The 20,180-nt window shown below is 37.0% G+C and overlaps 1 protein-coding gene across 4 annotated transcripts in view; it reads right to left on the minus strand.

Moving 5' to 3' along the window:
* The window catches only part of MME (membrane metalloendopeptidase), a 102,467-nt gene that overhangs the window by 45,172 nt on the left and 37,115 nt on the right, over nt 1-20,180 (minus strand). For all 4 annotated transcript variants that reach the window (XM_008266181.4, XM_008266182.4, XM_051858790.2 and 1 more), the window contains 5 exon segments: nt 19,426-19,506; nt 19,234-19,329; nt 18,997-19,115; nt 13,389-13,454; nt 255-389 (listed from right to left, as the gene is read on the minus strand). In XM_008266181.4, the coding sequence (XP_008264403.1) occupies nt 255-389; nt 13,389-13,454; nt 18,997-19,115; nt 19,234-19,329; nt 19,426-19,506 (497 nt within the window).

Genomic DNA, 20,180 nt, shown 5'->3' on the forward strand with positions numbered 1-20,180 from the left:
ATCCACTTATAATAAGCAACTAAGTATATTAGTTTAATATTTCTCAAATTCAGTGTAACTTTTGGATGTCAGTGGCCCAGTTTCCCATAATATTCTTAGTTTCAAAGATCTTGAAGCCAATTATTCAATACTGAGCTATGCATTCTTATCATCTGGTTAAACAACTGTACTTTTTACTCTTAAAATATGATAGTGATGGAAAAGGGGGGAAAAGTGGCTAAAATTATTCAGTGTATAAAAAAAAGATGTTTTACATTGGCTATTTCTTTTTCCAATTCCATAACTTTATTCATTTCCACAGAAATCTGGTTTTCATCAATAGGCAATCCTTCTTCCTGACGAATCAATTTGGCCACAGCAATCATAAAATCCACATATGCTGTACAAGCCTGTAAATAAATAACAGTAAATTGTTGTAGAATGTTATAAATATTCATCATGGCACTTTAACTTAAAGTCTCACTTGAAAAGTAATAAGTACTTTATAGAGATTTGGTTCTGGAGATTTTGGAATTTTCAATTTTCTTCCAGTTATTTTGTCCTGTAAGAATGCAATTGTAAAACCCTTGGTAAACAATACCAAATATTCCTCTGTCTTTAAATAGCAATGAATTTCTTTAAAAATCTTTTTCTGCACTCATATGTATCATAATTATTTTTTTCAATTTTTCATGAAGAGATGGCCACAAACATATCAAATGATTAGGGAATCTTTATATCCACCCCTTCTAGCCAAGCAGTATTTTTAATATGAAACAGCATTCTCAGGAGCTCTGCAGCACACACTGGTGCATATTACTTAAGTACCTTGCTCCTTTTGTGTTTTTGTGAAATTTCACCATAAAATACCATAGATTTAGACAAATTCTTTCTATTGTATCTTCAATTTGTAAAAGTAAGCTATAAACTGGTAGTAACCAAACTTTCCCTTGATATAGAACATCTTAGTTTGAAACACATCCCAGTTTGGGATGGAGGGAGTCTAAGGCTTGTTCAGAAAGTGAAAGGCTGTTTATATGTGGTAATGCGCTTAAAGTTTTCACAGCTTCAAGAGTGTTTTGTATCCCTACTAACTGATCATAAGTGAAAGAGGTTCCCTTCTATTCCCTGTGAGTGCAAAGTCACATCTGAATGTACAATGACACATAATCAAACCTAAAACTGACAGGGAAGAGAAAAAAAATATTTACCAAGCAAAAATCTAATCAAATGTAAAGTCAATTTAAAAGTCTGGAAGTTTATACACTGGTTCTTGTGACCTTTATTCAATATTAAGTAAATACTTCCCTGGAGAGAGGGGCTCTCTCTCTCTCTCTCTCTCTCTCTCTCTTTTTTTTTTTTCCCCCAGGGATATTCTGTGAAGCTGGGGCTATCTAGCTAGCATCTTTAGCCCTGGTCATGGGTCTGCTACTTAGTACACAAACTCTTTTTCAGCTGTTAAACTGCATTAAAAAACTAATTGCTAAGATCCCAGGAATGAAAAGATGATTGTATATAATTTCTTACCAAATCCATTCTTACTAAAATGTAACCAGGATTCTTGTTTCACTTTGAAGTAAACAAATATATCAGAGTTCATACCTCATGGGAATAACCATTCCAAAGCACTTGCATGCAGTGTCTGGAATCAACTGTATTTCAAAAGATATAAATTCATCTGCCTTCAGCAGGGAATTACCACTGACTATGAAAGAAATGGTAATTTGAAGTTTTCAATATCATTTTGTTGAGATTTTTCTTCATTATATGGGATGATTTTTATTAATGATGTGAGAAAACAATTACAGGAATCCCCTTGGGCACTTCTGTTAACTCTGCAAACTTGTTCTATTTTAGAATCATTATCCTAGATTTATTTAAAGAGCGTGGAACTTTGGTACAAAGCAAACAAACTCTGGACAAGGCTTCTGAACTGCTGAACTTGTAAAGTTCCTTAGGAAACCAGGCGCATAGGATATCACTGGCTTCTAGGATGTGAACATTTAATGTAGCTACAGGGAATACACTACTCCCTTCTATGAGTTCCACTGCCTGGTAGCTACTCTATTGTGACTGATTAAAACAAGTGTCTTGGGATCTTCATTATCTTCCCTGGCTTCCAAATTTATCTAATATTTAGAACACAAGCTTACTGTTGCTGTCAAATTCCTTTTAAAAGATAAGATTCTACCTTAAGGTTTTAATTTTTCTTAAGTTACTTCTAAATATGTAAAATGCTAAATGATTGTAATTGTCATGATTTTGGGAGAAAGGAATCTACATATATTTTAGTATTTAAATAGTACCTTGGCTAGGATTGATTTTAAATTATACTTTAATGTTTCTTTTATGTGACTGAGAGAGCAATTAGTTACTGGGACGTGGACCAGAGTCGGCAGTCATTTTTGACAGTCATAGGCAGCTTCTCTAAAGCCCTGAGAGAGTGAATCACTGATTCTTTATGTGAAAAACCCACTGAAACATCTAAATAGCCCTTCCTTAAAAACAATGAATCCCAACACTTATAATAGTAATTTCAAAGGTAATAATTGATTTTAAGTAAAATCCATGTAATAACTTTGGTGGGTTTCAAAATACACACTAGCAATGAGAATTCAATCTGGTTCTCTCACATGGATGGTAGGAATGCCAGAAGCTGGAATTAGAGGAATCAGGACTCAAACACAGACACTCTGAGATGAGATGTGTGCATCCCAAGAGTCATTCTAACAGCTGTGCCAAATGCCCACTTCTCACAATTCATCCTAGTTCTTTTAGTTACCTACCCATTTCTCTATTGTTTGTCTCCTCCCATTAGAACAAGAGTTCTGTGAGAACAAGGAACTTTTTTGCTTGGAATCTATTGCCTAGAACCTGTTGTCATAGGAGCTCTAGGAATATCAATTTTATGGAAAAAAATGAAGTTAAATTTTAAGGACGTCGTTTTACTCATTCCTATTTCAACAGAAATCTGTTCTCGCAATTTCTCAACTTGTATTTTGGGGAGTAAGCAAAGCCCTCTCTACATATAATCTCAGATCCAGCCTACATCTTGTCAACTAAAGGACTGTACATCCCAGTGTTCCTTCCCAGGTGGGTATAACTTAGAGAATTCTTCAGGCTGCCTTTTCTATAATCCAGACACAGAAACACTGGGTTATCCTTGCCTGGCTTCAGTTCATCCTGTCCTCATTCCAAGTCCTCCAACCTCAAGCCTGTAATGTCTCCGTTTTTAATGAATCCCTGAATTTTTTGTGTGCTTTCAACGTCTGCAATTCTGGCCCTCTCTCTCTTCCTGCTGTGCCCTGCTGTGTACATGGAGCTTCTAATCATCTCCTACCTCACCTCTGCAGGCTCTCATCCTCTAGCTCCTTTGTTTTTCTCACCTTTCTTTTAAGCCCTCAAATGCTCTCTGTTCGTGTAATTATCTAGTTAATATCTAAGCAAACAAATAAAATAAACCATGTGGCTTTTCTGATTGGTATCTGCACCTGTGGATGTGACAGCACAGAGTCCTGTCATTGGCAGACACACACACACAAAGCAGTGCTTAGACTTGGAAATCATGCTACCCTAACCTACTGGACATCCTCACACAGCCATCCTTATCAGGCACAAGCATATCTATAGCACTCAAATATTTTGGATTCCTCACCACAGATTTCCATGTGAATGTGCACCAGGTAACAAGCAGCCTTGACAGGCTCTGAATGTAGAGAAAAGGAAGCTTTGAGACCACTCTTCACACAGAATTCAGAGATCAACCTAAAGGTGGACAATTTCTTCGGGAAATTAACACAATCATTCTTCTCAAGGAATCAGTATACAAGAACTTTTAAATTGGTTGGTTCAATTTAAAAATTCTGTGAATGGGAATGAATGTATGTTTTATGAGCAATATGTTTCTTTCATACTGTTCTTCCAGAATAGAAATATATGCCCTTGTAAGGTATACAATTGTTTTAAATCTCATTTCTTCTGTCTTTTGGGGTTGCAATATGTTATTGGGAGATCTCTTCAGATCATCAGAATACCTCAGAACTCGGGCTTTCTCTTTAGCTAGAGAGACTTGGCATGAGAGATTCCCTGGTTAACCAATTTCGACAACACTGTGTTATCAAGTAGGCATGGTAAACATGTGTCCTTTTTGAAATGAAGGGGCTGTTTTGGATCATCTATCTTTCCTAGATTGCTTAGTGGTAGTTCATCTATAGACAGTTCTTTGGGATTCAATATGGACTCCTATTCCTAAACAGAGAAGGCAGAGAACAATCATAATTGTCTTTGTAATTGGATAAACCTCTCAAGGTGATCAAGGTACTCCCATGAGTGTTATCCAGGCTACTGAGATCACTAAATACCAACAAAAACATATTCTAGGCTGTTGAATTTATTGGAGTGCTAGGAGGAATGGGACCCATCAAACTCACAATGGAAAAGAGGGTAAAAACCCACTCATAAAGGTGTATACACGAATCAAGATTGCTACATTGCTGTTCTGTTTGAATGCCACTACTCTAAGCATTTAGCCAAATGCCTCAGTATTCTTCTCACAAGGGGGCAATGGATCTGTAATTCAGCCTCTTTTTTCCTGTAGTTGTTCTCTGAATTCTACAACTTGCCTCCAATTCTAGAGGGAAAAGTGCCAAGAAATCTCATCTACCTCTGATCAAAAACAAGATGTTCACAAATGCATTATTATAAGACCATTTGGAGCCAGTGCTGTGGCATAGTGAGATAGCCTCTATCTGTGGTGCTGCCATCCCATATGGGCACAGGTTCGTGTCCCATCTCCTCCTCTTCCTATCTAGCGCTCTGTCATGGCCTAGGAAAGTGGTGAGGACAGCCCAAGTGCTTTGGCCTCTACACTGAGTGGGTGACACAGAGGAAACTCCTGGCTCCTGGCTTGGGATCGGCCCAGCTCCAGCCATTGTGGCAATTTGGGGAGTGAACCAGGGAATGGAAGACCTTTCTCTCTATTTCTCCTCCTCTCTTTCTGAAACTCTGCCTCTCAAATAAATAAATAAAATTTTTTTTTTAAAAAAAGGTTCAACTCAAAAAAAGAAGTTGAAGTATCTTGGGTTTGAGGACCAAAATAATTCTGGAAAAATGGAAAATTCATATTAAAAATTTCAACTCTTCATATAAAACATAGCACACAAAAGATAACAGAATTCCTAAAGTAAATAATATGTTACTGCATGTGGTAAACTGCAAAACTTTGAACTTATCACTTTCAGAGATGTTATTTAATGTCAGTAAACTTTTGTTAAAAGCAAATCAAATGATATGAAATTGGCCCCCACATGTTAGAATAAGTTGCAATTATGTCATATTGCAGCATATTTAGTAAGAGTTGAGAAAAATCAGTCAATTGAATGCAAACATGTCTCTCTTTTGAAGTCTGTTGGTCTACAACTGCACAACCTCCAATTTCTCTAAGAATTAAGAATATCTCAGGTCCCTCATTACATTACGCATTGACTTTTCAGTTTTTACAAACACTTTCCATTGTCTTAGACTTTTCTAAGTATTTCAAGCCCTCACAATATTATAAAACCAATTTTCCTATTCCTATATTCCTAGGCTTGCTATTTTATTGCCGAAAAAAATAATATCTTCCATGATCAATATCTTCTTTATCCAGCCTCAGCAGTCACACAGGATGTGTAAGCAGGCTTTATCTTTGCTTACTAGAAACTCCTTTGGAAAATAGTACACTAAAGTCATGGAAAGTCAGGGGCACAAGATTTGTTCTTGGCTTCATTATCCAGTTATTGTAGATTGCCCCAGCAATGAATGCACAGTCCACCAGTACCCTGAGGCTGGGATACTTAGATCTCTGCTTTTATTATAGAATATGGTCATCTCTATATGATGACAACATGCAAAAATGCCTAATGATAATCTTCAAAGAAGGAAAAAGTACAATACATGTAAAAGGTAACAGTGAATTGCTACTTTGATACTGGACAAGCAATATTCATATGCCTTATCTCCTGTCAAAGGGACAAGGATCATCAAAGAAATATGTCTCTTTCCAGATGTCAGCTTGGTGTATTTCATGCTTTGAAATCAAAATTAGAGTTCAAAGTCACACAAGTAATTCTCAGCAAACCTCACTGCAACTAAGGCTTATATCACTGAGGCTAGAAAGGGCCTTATCCTATGATGTTTGTGAAGTTCTATTTAAATTTCCTCAGAGGTGAAGCTTTATATAAGATTTCACATGGATAAATCTTAAGTAATGAGATACACCAATTTTTTAATGTATGCATTTCTTCAGTAGTAACACAGATGTTTATGTTTCTCAGCTTGATATCTGGCCTCGGTAACCCGGAATTATCAGTTTTAGACTATGAACCCCAAGAAAAAATAGTGTTCCCTCATCTTTATTTATTTATTCATTAGAAATAATGTCATCTAGGATATAAGCCAGATTGGGAGACTGGACTGCAGTAGGGTGGCCATGGTGTTTTTATCTTGTTATAGCAGAATCCTCTGTTCGGTTTTCTTGTTTTGGAATGAGATGGGTGGGCATTACTAGCCAGTAACTTAGAGGACTAAGCTTCCTGGACACAGTGGCTGGTGAGGACAGTAGTAGATGGCTCCAGCAGAGCCAATCGGAGCCTTCCTCAGAAATTCCTAAGACATTGGGACAGACAGAGAATCTTTTTTCTGAGTTATGAAACTGGCAATGTTCATCTTTCATGCCACATTGGAGATCAAGAAGAAAGCCAAAGGGGAAGAAAGTAAAATATGACAATGGAAAAGAGAACTGACTCAATTGAACTCCTAGAGCCAACCATTCCTGATTGCTCCCTAGAACTTTTCAGCTCAGGGAGACAAACAATTTTTAAAATTTTGTCAAAAGCTTTTATTACAATCAATGTTTCTAACTAATACATAAATCTTGCAATCACTTTACTTCCTTGGGTCTCCTATTCCTTTGTAAACTGAAGGCTGGACTATATCAGCTAATGTTCCAATTAGTTCTTAAAGTTTGAGTACGATTAGTCTAAATTATTAAAGAAAACACAAAATTCTGTCATGTAAGAAACACACGTATATATATTTATCTTTGGGTTTCAATTGCTAGGATATGTTTCTACTTTAATTAAGGGAATGTACAGAATTGAAAAAGAACTGAAGAATTTAGGTTTGGAATGATAACAAGAAATAATACATGCATTTCTCAAAACATAACATTAGAACTGCAAGAGAAAAGCACATGATAAATTTGAAAGGCAGAAAGGCCTTTTACTAAAAGAAAAATGGTTTTGTCTTTAGGAAAAAGAGTGAGACACATTCCTTAAAATTTTTTATTACTTAGTGGTATAAAGACACAAGCATTTTACTATGTTTAAAGCTACACATATATTATAATACTAAGATTACATTCTGAGGATATCAAAGGGAAAAGAGAAAAAAGTGCTTCTATAAAGTGAAATTGGCTTTCTTATTAACTGTAGGTGCCATTGTCACTGTTCTTAAGCAATTTGGTTTTAGGACAATGGAAGGTGAGTCCCTGCCTGAGAAAGGTATCCATGAAGGAGAGATAGAGAGAATCTGGACAAATGGGCTTAGCTAATAATTTGATCAAGCAGATCTATGATTATGGCTCTCTTCACTAAAAAGGTCTGTGATCCTGCCAAATCCTGAGCCCCAGGAGTATATTTGCAGAATTTATACTGCATTCAAGAGTATGAAAATCCTGGGCGAGAGTGACAGGTAAAGAAGCCAGGCTTCTCTGGTAGAGTAGAGTACCTTTGTGCCAAAATCTTAGTCACCCCATATCAATCCCTGAAACTTCTCTTGGTTCGTTGCATTAAAGTAATTTATATACATATTTCACTAGAATGATTTCTTCAATAAAATAATATAGAATGCAAAAGTATGGAACCACTGAATGTGTTAAGTATACTTCATGAAAACTGAGTCTAGAAGGGACATAACTGGGGATGGAGAAGGGGAAAATGGACAAATGGTTTGTAAGATGCTTAGGATGTCTTGATGCTAGGGCTCATACTTTCCCAAAAACAAGGTGAGTCAACAGGAGGGAGCTGTAAGTGCCTGGATTCTTCTCCTTTTCTTTCCTCTCTTCCAGCCATCTTCCCCCTCCATCACTCACCCACAATAGTAGCACTTATTTAGTAAGTAGCACTTACTTGGTAATTACTAAGGGACAGAAAATAAGCAAAATATCTGGAAAAGAGCAATGGTTAAGGGAAACACAGCATTCCTTCCAATTTGCTTGCAGTTCTTTAGAAAAGAAAATTACATGAAATGAAAAGGTATACAGAAACAAAGATGCCAGGAAAATAGAGGTGTCTTCATCTAATTTAAAGTTCCAGGAAAGGCTTTTGTGAGGGAATGACCTTAAACTTAGATTTACGGGGTGAAGAAAAAAGTAGAAGATGAGCTGTTTCTCTCTTTCTCTCTCCCAATCACCCCCACATGTGTGTATGACATATTCTATATGAAACAACAACATAATAAACTTGTGAGAAAAATCAGTGAACACAATGATATCCTGATACAATGCTATTTAGATTTCTTCCAGGTATATAATTTCTCCATTTATCATTTTGTTATCATATCATTTTCATCATTTTTTTCTATGAAACACTAAAACCCTAAAAACACTTTAAGGAGATTTATTTCTTAGAGATAGCAAGGTAGTAGAAAAACTGAAGTAAACTTCTATTTGATAGCTGTCTTAAGATTCTAAGGAAACTAAATGAGCAGTTATCAATGGTAGTGATTGGTAGAGAATAGCAAATATTTCCCCCAGAAAGAACAGATTTAACAAGAGCAGAAAGGTGCAGAGATAATTCAGGTAAATCCCATTTATAGTTGCTACCAAAAATTACTAAGAAATAAATTTAACCAAGAAGGCTAAAGATACATACAATAACAACTACAAAACACTGATGAAAGAAATTGATGAAGGTACAAATATAAAGATTTCTGATGTTACGGATTTGGAGAATTAATATCGTTAAAGTACCCATACTACCCAAGGCAATCTACACATTTAATGCAATTCCTACTAAACTTCCAATATATTTTTTCACAAAAATGGAAAAAAATACTAAAATTCATATGGAAACAGAAAAGAGCCTGAACAACCAAAATATATACTAAGATGTTGTGATCAAAATAGACACACATCAACCAATGGAATAGGAAAGAGACCCAAGAAATAAATTTGAGTATTTATGGTCAATTGGTTTTTCAACAAGCATGCCAAGATCACAGAAAGGGGAAAGAGCATTCTTTAATGAATGGTGTTTTGAAAACTGGGCATCCACATGCAGAAGAAATATTAACAGATTTGAAGGAGTACATGGACTGTAATTTACTATGAGTAATTATAAGAGACTTGCATATCCCACTTTCAGCAATGAACAGATCATTGAGATAGAAAAATCAATATGGAGGCACTGGACTTGCACTACAATTTAGAACAAATGGATTAACAGATATTTACAGAGTGCTCCATTCAACAGCAATAGAATATGCACTCTTATCATTTGCCAGGAACCTTTGCCAGGATAGATCATATGTAAGGCGACAAAACAAGTCTTAACAAATTTAAGGAGACTGAAATTAATTTAATTAACTTTCCTGACCACAGTGGCATGAAATTAGAGACTAATAACAGGAAGAAACTTATAAAACTCATGAACTTGTGGAAATAAAGCAACCACGCTTCGGCCAACTGATGGATCAAAGAAGAAATTAAAAGGGAAATTTGAAAATATATTGAGACAAACAAAAGTGAAAACACTTTTAACAAAATTTATGGGATGCAGCAAAAGCAGTCTGGACAGGAAAGTTGCTATTGTTTCAGTTGGTAAAAGTTCATGGGTTGGACACTTAATTCCTCAATGTGGCAGTTGTTAGGAGGTGGGGCCTATTGGAAGGTGTTTGAGTTATGAAGGCGGAGCTCTCATGGATTAGTGCCTTTCTCACTGAGAGACTTCTTGTTCTTGTGGTGACAGTTTAGTTATCAAAAGAGTAGGTTCTTATAGAGTAGTTTCTCCTTCATGTTCTCTCTCTCACTTTGGAATGCACCCATTTGCCTACCAGTTTTTACATTGAGTTGAAACAGCAGAAGGCCCTTACCAAATGCAGCTCACTGATCTTGGATTTCCCAGCCTCCAGAACTATGGCCCAAAATAAATGTTCCTTTATCAGTGGAAATATGTACTAAGAGAGAGGATTACAGCAATAAATGTCTGCATTTTTTTTAAAAAAAGGGAAGATTGCAAATAGAACCTAACATTATACCTCAAGAAAGTGGAAAAAGAACAAGCAAGATCAAACAAAGTAGAAGGAAGAAAATAATAAAGTTCATAGAAGAAATAAGATAGAGACTGGAAAAATAATACTAAAAAAATCAAGGAAATTAAAAGCAGGTTTGAGTAAAAGACAATTAATTACCCATTAGCAAGAGTAACAAAGAAAAAAAGAGAGTACACTCAATCAAAACCAGAAATGAAAGAGAAGGCATTATAACTGATAGCACAGAAAAACAAAGACTATTAGGAGACTATTATGAACAACCATTCACAAATAAATTGGATAACCTAGAAGAAGTGGATGGATTCCTAGAAGCATGCAACCTCCCAAGACTGAATTGACAAGAAATGAAACAGATGAGCAGACCAGTAATTAGTAAGTCAATCAATAATAAAAATACCCTTTTTGTAAAAAAGGGAAAAAAAAAGCCTTAGGGTCAAATGACTTCACAGTTGAATTCAATTGAACATTTAAAGGAGGATTAACACTAGATCTTCCTTAAACTATTCCAGAAAGTTGAAAGGGATGGAAATCTTTCAAACTTATTCGTGTGAGCCCAGCCCTGCCCTGATACCAAAGCCAGATAAGGACACTATAAGAAAGAAAGCTACTGAGCAGTATCCTTGATGATCAAAGATACAAAAATCCTCAACAAAACATGAGCAGAGTTTAGCAGCACATTAAAAAGATATTGACTATGGTCAAGAGGGATTTATCACAGGGATGCAAGATGTTTCAACATATGTAGATTAATAAATGTGATACACTGTATTAACAAAATGAAAGGTGAAAGACCACATGAATACTTAATAGATGCACAAAGAGTGTTTAATAAAATTCAACATCCTCTTTCATGATAAAAACTCTCAAAAAATATAGAAGGAATGTATCTCAACACAATAAAGACTATATGTGATAAAAAGTTTAACATTTCCAACAGCAAAAAGTTGAAAGTGCTTCCTCTTCGATCAGGAACAAGGCAAGAATGCCCTCACTCACCCCTTCTATTCATTTTAGTACTTGAAGTCCTAGCCAGAACAATCAGGCAAGGAAAAGAAATAAAAGACATACATATAGAAAAGTAACAACTAAAATTATTTCTGTTGGATGATTGCATGATCTTACATACAGAAAACTCTAAAGACTTCACAAAAATTACTGGAACAAATAAATACAGTAAAGTTGCAGATTATAAAATTAATATACAAATATCAATAACACTTGAATGTACTAACAAGGAACTATCTTGAAAAAGAAAATAAGAAAATTCTATTTATAATAACATCAAAAACAACCTCCCCCCCCAAAAAAAAACCTTAGAAGTCAATTAAACCACCTTTTATCAAGGCACATACAATGGCCACTCAACTCAAGAGTATATTTCCCTGGGGCTGGTGTTGTGGCACAGCAGGTTAAGCCGCCACCTGCAATGCTGGCATCCCATAGGAGCCCTGGTTCAGTCCTGACTGCTCCACTTCCAATCCACTCTCTCCTAAAGCATCTAGGAAGGCAGCAGAAGATGACCGCAGTACTTGGGCCCCTGCCACCCACCTGGAGACCTAGAGGAGATCCAGCCTACTGGTTTGGGGCCTGATACAAATGGCCCATGGTGTGGCCATTTGGTGATTGAACCAGCACTTGAATATCTCTCTCTCTCTCTTTTTCTCTCTCTCTCTCTCCCTCTTTCTCTCTGTAACTCTGCCTTTCAAAGTAAAACAAATGGTAAAAATTGAGAAGACTGCATTTCCCAGTCCCCTATTATATTTGGATGTGGCCACATCACAATGTTCTAAACAATATAGCACGTGCAACTTCTGCATCACTTGCATAAAAGGAAATTATTTTCCACATTTTCGCTCTTTTTCCTGTGGTCTGAAATGAGCAGGGCCCTGGTGAACCAACTCTGATCAAATAGATCAACATGAAATGCCAAAGGAGGTTGGTGGTAGAGCACAATGTTAAGGAAAGCTAGGTTTCTGGACACTTCAATGGAGCAGAGCTTCCTACCTTACAGAGATCGCTTGACTGCTTCTGGACTGGAAATGGGAGATAGAAATAAACTCCTCTGTTGATAAAGTTACTGTGCTGCTAGTTGTCTTTATTACTGCAAAATTCAAACTAATATGCAAACTCTAGGGCCTACAGGGACCAGAAAGTCAATATAAATAAATAAATGAATCATCTAGATGACTGTTCAAACCTGGAGCACAAAGCTGTATCTAAAGGAAGCAACCACAACAGGTCTAGCTGACTGCTGCCATAGAAGCAAGCTTAGAATTTGCAATTCTGCTAATTATTAACTAATCTGGATTGGCAAGAGAAGTCTCTCAGTTTTGTAAAATATTACAAAACAATTATAAAGTTTAACTGCGGACAAAACAAAAATGTCTCTGTATAAGCTTCAAGGCAAAAAATTCCAGTGTGTAACCTGTTCAAGACTAAAGGATAGCACTGAATATAAAATGCATAAATATGGTTATCTCAACAACTTTCCTTATTTCTTAGAAATGCTTTCGTTTTTCTCTTGAGGATGGTCATCCTATCAATGGTAGCTCATTATTATATGTGATTTTAAGTGTTTGTCTTGTATAAAGAACATAAGAGGGTTGAGTTTAAATGGAGCTTTAGTCTTCTTCATTATCTATATGTTGACACCAGATAGTTCTGTAATTTGTTTTGGTTGTTTCTCTTTTCTTTTCTTTTTTTTTTTTTTGTATTTTTAAAAATTTTATTCGAGGTATATAATTTGCATGTATTTCTTATACACATATTTAGGAACAAAGTGATAATACCTACCTTATCCTCCCTCCCGACCAAACTCCCTTCCTTCTTTCTGTACACTCCCCTATTCCCACTGCTCCCACTCTTAATTTCTACAAAGATTTATTTTCAACTTACTTTATACTCATAATATTAACCCCACCATAGGTAAGGAGTTCAACAAATAGTATAGGAAAAAAAAAATACTGTTCCTTATCACTAGAGACAATAGAGACAAGGGCTGTAAACAATCATCAAATCTCAAAATGTCAATTTCACTCCAATACATTACATTTTAGGTACTCTATTTATTATGACAGATCAGGGGAAAAAAATTTTACCTCTTTATATATTCCAGTGCATTCATAGTAGTCTCTAGAAGGGAGGCCAAGTCGAGGTTGGTCAATCTATAACAAAAATACATAAAAGAAAATAAAATTGTTCCTCTGATATAGAACAGCTGGCCGATGTATGCACAGGATCCTAGTCTTCCTGTTTATAAGGGTAGCAGTCAAACACTGAGCTCATATATAACTAAAAAATGGTTTCTACAATGGTTTCAATGTTAAACTGATGAGCAATTAGATCATCTGGAAGACTGTGCTGCAAAAAATTGAGGAAAAGCAAAGAAACTTGAACAAAAAATACACTGTGAGGGAATTTTAACGCAGAGCAGAAGTGCAGATGAGTGGAAATATATTAGCATTCAAGACTAGGGAGCCTACAAATTATACATGTACAGGCTTCCCAGCATCATGAGATCCTAATATGCTCCCCTGGGAACCTTCTCATCCACTCCCACCCATAACTAGGACTCACTTACTAGAGGGAGTGGCTCATATCCTCCAAGTTTATTTGGATGGGTTGTGGGGGAGAAGTGGAAAACCTCTATGGTAAATGTAGAACTTTTGAAGCTAGCTTAAATCTATTTTTCCCTAGATACTTTTATATAAGGGATATAAACTTCATGTATTTCATAAATACAACCTTAGGAACATAGTGATTCTTCCCACCCTACCTGCGCTCCACCCCTCTTGCTTCTCCCTCTCCTATTCCCATTCTTATTTTTTACTAAGATCTATTTTCAATTAACTTTATATACACACAATTAACTCTATGTTAAGTAAAGAGTCCAACAAATTGCATGAAAAAGAAAAAAAAAAACTGTTCCTCAACCATCAAGACAAAGGCTGTTCAAAGTCATTGCATCTCAAAGTGTCAATTTCAATACTACAGCCGGTGCCATGGCTCACTAGGATAATCCTCCACCTGCGGTGCCAGCACCCCAGGTTCTAGTCCCTTTGGGGAGCCGGATTCTGTCCAGTTGCTCCTCTTCCAGTCCAGCTATCTGCTGTGGCCTGGGAAGGCAGTGGAGGAAGGCCCAGGTCCTTGGGCCCTGCACCCACATGGGAGACCAGGAGGAAGCACCTGGCTCCAGGCTTCAGATCAGCACAACGCCCCGGCTGCAACACACCAACCATAGCAGCCACTTGGGGGGTGAACCAACGGAAAAAGGAAGACCTTTCTCTCTGTCTCTCTCTCTCTCTCACTGTCTAACTCAACCTGTCAAAAAAAATTCACTACTATAGATGACCTTTTAGATGCTCTATGAGTTACCACAGATCAGGGATAACATATGGTGTTTGTCCTTTGGGACTAGCTTATTTCACTAAGCATGATGTTTTCCAGTAGATTTTGTTGCAAATGACAGGATTTCATTTTTTATGGCTTACATGTGATCTAGCCTAGAGAAAGTTCCATGAAATGGTGAGAAGAATTAGAAAGCTGAAACTGTAGGATGCAAAGTTCTTAGATATCCATTAGGTCTATTTGGTCTATAGTGTCAATTAACGCTGTTGTTTCCTTGCTGATTTTCTGTCTGGTTGATGTGTCCACTGATGAAAGTGGGATACTGAAGTTCCCCATTACTATGGTATTGGAGTCTATGTCTCCCTTTAGACCCATTATTTTTCTTTCAAATAATCAGGTGCCCTGTAGCTAGTTACATATATATTTACAATAGTCACATCTTCTTGTTGAATTGATCCCTTAATCATTGCATAGTGCCCTTCTTTGTCTCTTTGAACAGTTTTTGTGTTAAAGTCTATTTTGTCTGATATTAGGATGGCTACATCAGCTCTTTTTTTGGTTTCTCTTAGCATGGAATATCTTTTTCCATCATTCCACTTTCAATCTGTGTGTATCTTTGTTGGTAAGATGTGTTTCTTGTAGGCAGCAAATAGATGGGTTTTGATTTAATCCATTCAGCCAGTCTGTGTCTTTTAACTGGAGAGTTGAGGCCATTTACATTCAAGGTGACTACTGTTAAGTAACAACTTTACCCTGCCATTTTTCCATAAATATTCCTATTGGTTACTTTGGATTTGCTTCGTACTTACTGGGAGATTTTCAGTCTTCCTCTTCTTTCATAGTGATGATCATGTTTCTGTGTTTCTGTGTGTAGCACATCCTTAAGCATCTTTTGTAAGGTTGGATAAGTGGTGACAAATTCTTTCAATTTCTATTTGTTATGGAAGGTCTTTATTTCACCTCCATTCATAAATGAAAGCTTTGAAGCGTACAGTGTTCTGGGTTAACTGCTTTTTTCTCTTAAAACTTATAATATATCTTGCCATTCTCTCATAGCCTGAAGTATTTCTGATGAGAAGTCAGCTGTGAGTCTAATTGGAGATTCTCTGAAAGTAACCTGGCATTTCTCTTGTGTACATTTTAGAATCTTGTTCATGTTTTATTGTGAAGAATTTGACTACAATGTGTCATGGTAAAGATCTTTTCTGGTCATGTCTATTATAATTTCTATGTGCTTCCTGTATTTGGACATCCCTTTCTTTCTCCAAACTGGGGAAGTTTGCTGTAATTCTTTCACTAAAAAGGTCTTCTAATCCATTCTCTCTTTCCATGCTTTTAGGAACTCCTAAGACCTTTATGTTGGGTTGTTTGATAGTATCCTATAAATATCCAACACTGTTTTTTCAGTTTTCTAATTTCTTCTTCCTTTTTATTGTTCTGACTGTAAAATTTCCAAATTTACTTGCTGACTCTGATATTCTATATTCTGCATCACCAAGCTTTTATTTTTTTTTTAAGATTTATTTATTTACTTGAAAGGCAATGTTACAGAGGCAGAGGTAGAGAGAGAGAGAGGTCTTCCATTCGATGGTTCACTCCACAGAGGGCCGTAACAGCCAGAGCTGCATGGATCTGAAGCCAGGAGCCAGGAGCTTCCTCTAGGTTTTCCACACGGGTACAGAGGCCCAAGGACTTGGGTCATCTTCTACTACTTTCCCAGGCCATAGCAGAGAGCTGGATTGGCAGCGGAGCAGCCAGGTCTTAAACTGGCAGCACAGGTTGCGGCTTTACCTGCTATGCCACAATGCTGGCCCCTTCACTGAGTTTTTTGTTAAGGATTTCCAGCATATTTCTTATTTGATCTATTGAATTATTCATTTCCAATATTTCATTTTGATTTCATTTTAAAATCTCAATTTCATGGCGAAATTTTTCATTCAGAACATGTCTGGATTTCTTTAATTTGTGGATTTGCTTATTATTCTGAGTAATCCTATGATCAATTTTTTTTAATTCCATTTCTAGCATTTCTTCAATCTCTTCATCTTCACATTCTAGTATTGAAGTGTTGTTGTGTTCCTTTGGGGCATCATGTTGTCTTCCTTATTCTTGTTTCTTGAATTGTTGCATTTATTTTTAGGTATTGTGGAGATACTTGTTGTTTTTATTTTTCCTCTGCAATGATATTTATCCTTGGACCACACCTCTGTGGCATAGTGGAGTATCTGCTCTTTCAGTAAATACCTAGAGACATGTGTTGGGTGTGTCCAGGGAGCTCTGTTCAGTGCTCCAGGGTAAAGGGAATGTCCAAGGAGACATCCAAGTTGGGTGTGGTAAATCTCTCTTTTTTTTTTTAGTCAGAAAGGAAGTTGAATTAGCCCCATTGGCATAGTCTCACACACACCTCCTCTCCTCCAAGGAGACCAATGCTTTGTCATTAGCCCAAGTGGGTACAGTATTCCTCCACGCTGCCACAGGAACCACACCCAGGATCCTTGCTGTTCTGGCTGTGAGCATGGATCTCACAGCAATCACCCTCACCAGGGAATCAGGGAGCCAGAGCATGTGGAGCCACCTATAGGGATTGCTCAAAGACCAGCCACACCCTGTATCCTTCTACGTAGCCATAGTATTTTCACAGTTCCAGCATACAAGATTCCCACAGTCAGAAGCACCCAGTCCCTTGTCAATTCTCCCAGCCAGACTCAGGTGTCTCCTCTAGGCTGGTTGCTAGGCACAGGGACACAAGCTGGTGCAATTGTTACACATGTCCATAATGGTACCCGTTCTGTCTCGTCTAGCTATAGGATGCTGGTGCCAGGTGGTCAGGGAGAGAGAAATGTGTCCCTTTTTTCCCCTCTATGTTGGCAGATACACTGTCCCTCACAGGGCTCCAAGCCAGACTCATGCCAGGCTCTTCCTGTAGCTTTATCGTCAGTGGCATGCCTGCTGCAGTCTGGTCTCACCTCACTCTCCAAAGCTGGTGCTGAGGCTCTCAGCTGCTGGGGTCCTGAGTTGTGCATGTCCACACCCTCCACATAGATCCACAGTGTCCTAATTTTCATTGAGTTTCCTCTGTAGTTTTCTCCTTAACTCTTCTCTGAGATTGTACTCTCTCTACTTTTTCTTAAGTATCTTCCCCTAGACTAGAGCAGTAAGCTCCCTATTCCACCATCATAGGATCTCTGCAGCTCTTTAGCTAGTATACATCTTGCCAGAATTTTTTCTTTACCTCCTGTATTCTAGGAGCATGAAAAAGACTCTGCCTTATTTCCCCAAAAGTCATTCTGCAAAGCGCATCAGAAGACCCAGACAGCAGCTTGCTGTATGAGAGAGGAAGTTCAGTTCTGCTCAGTGCATCTGGCTCCCCTTCCTTACCCATGTGTAAGTTACCTGTGCACCTTCTCAGCTTTTTGAGATGGCTTCTAATTCACTGCACATTAAGATGGGTGCAGGGGTGAGCTGGAACATTTTAGTGAGAACCTTGTAGCTGTGAAATACCCAGGCCAATTCCAAAGAAATATAATGCAAAGGACTGGTGGACAGAGCCAGAAAGAGTCTCCACATAAAAGGCTCTGCTCCTTTCCCCACCTTGCTACCCTCAAGGTGATCATGTAGGATGTAGGCATTTGAGGGTTCAAGGAGAGATTTTCAGAAGGGAGAAAGGGAATCTGCCATAGGAGGGAGATGGGTTTTATTCCTTTCACAATTTTAATAAATATGAAGAATGAAATATAAAGGTTTACACTAAAGAGACAGATTTGACTCTATGACTTATCACTTTGAGTATAGTTTCTTTTACAAGAGACCAAAGAAAAGCTCTATAAAATTTTAGTTCGTCCCAAACATGTTGATTAATCTCATTTCAAGTGACACCTAAATAAATGGTTTACATTAAACAGAAAAATCTAACAAAGCCATTTAAAAAGAATTGCATTGTATTTTCCTTCATTGAGGAAAGGTATAGATATTCGTTAGGAATTTTTGTTTTCCACACCTGAATTACTTACAGAAACCAAAGCATGCTCCTTTTAAGAGACAGATAAAGTTATTGAGTGCCTTCTCTGAGTTGGAGGGCCATTGAGCACGTCCAATCATTTAATTAATAAAGGGAGAAGTATTTAAAACAAGGGTAGCAGAAGTGAGGTGAATGTCTAAAAGAGCATTAAGAAAATATTTTGAAAATTGGAACTCCAAGTAACAGGGACAGGGCAAGAATTTATTACCACCTAGATCATGAAATGCCAATGAAAATATGCATTAATCTTTCACATTACTTTTAAATATCAGTAACAACAAAGTGTATGGAAGCTCATTTCAATTTAAAGACAACTTTGGCTGTCAGCCATACAAACTTACATGAATTATATGGTTCATAGAGTTCTTATCATCAGTGCCAACAAAGAAATTAATCAGGACTTTTTTCCCATACTTAGAATTCAGTTGTGCAATAGATTTCTCAGCTGACCAAGAAGTACCTAAAGCAACAAAAGGTGAAATGCATGTTGAGGAGTTTTAGTTCATTATTATGAAACTGTAATGTAACATAGATTTTATGTGACAATTATTTTTAAAAAATAATGAAAACTGCCTTACCGTATGTTTGCTCCCAGTTTTGTGTTGCTACTGGCCACCCATACACATCTGGTAACAATTTGAGTAGAGGTTGTCCACCTCTACTGTCAATAGCAGCTTTGGAAAGCAATGAAAATGAATTTAAGATGAACTCTACACACATTCTGGCACAATAAATGCACACTCCTGACAAATCAATTCAAGAGCACTTACTTTCATTTACACAAGACCTGTACAGTGTTTTTGCTTTTTGCACTGCCACGATATCTTCGGTTTTGGGCTCCTGAAGGACATCTGAAAGAGGACATTTCAAAAAATGCATCAACATAATTGCTCATTTGCAATGGTACTAACATTTTCAATGTAAGTTCAATAAATTTTTTTTTTTTTTAGTATACATGTTCATTCCATCCTCATTCCAAACTCATAGGAAAACTCATACTCTTCACCAGATCACCATTCCTACTGCAGAATCGGGAGTTGGTCTCCTTAGATAAGTTAGTAGAGTCTTTTAGAGTAGATGGTCTCTTTTTGTGAATAGTGATGTGTACTTGTCTTATAATTGAAATAAAAAAGATGTTACTTTCTTGAAATTGAGATCAAAACAAATAATTATACAGAAGCATTTAGAATTGAATATGGATAGACATTTTCACAGCTGGAAAAATAATTATTTGTGTGATTGAACTGTTCATTCTCTAAACAAGCTGAATGAACTGTTCTTGTTTGGATGCTAAAAAAAAGTGAAAAAAATTATTCTTCTACAAAGTAACTTCTAGAAGAGGAAAGAATAGAGGCTGGAGGATAAGAGGGATTTGTCCATACTTTTTTTTTTTTTTTTTTTTTTTTTTGGACAGGCAAAGTTGGACAGTGAGAGAGAGAGAGAGACAGAGACAAAGGTCTTCCTTTTTCCTTTGGTTCACCCCCCAAGTGGCCGCTACAGCCAGTGCACTGCGCCGATCCGAAGC

Source organism: Oryctolagus cuniculus, chromosome 4, assembly GCF_964237555.1.
Source record: "Oryctolagus cuniculus chromosome 4, mOryCun1.1, whole genome shotgun sequence".
Taxonomy (NCBI): Eukaryota; Metazoa; Chordata; class Mammalia; order Lagomorpha; family Leporidae; genus Oryctolagus; species Oryctolagus cuniculus.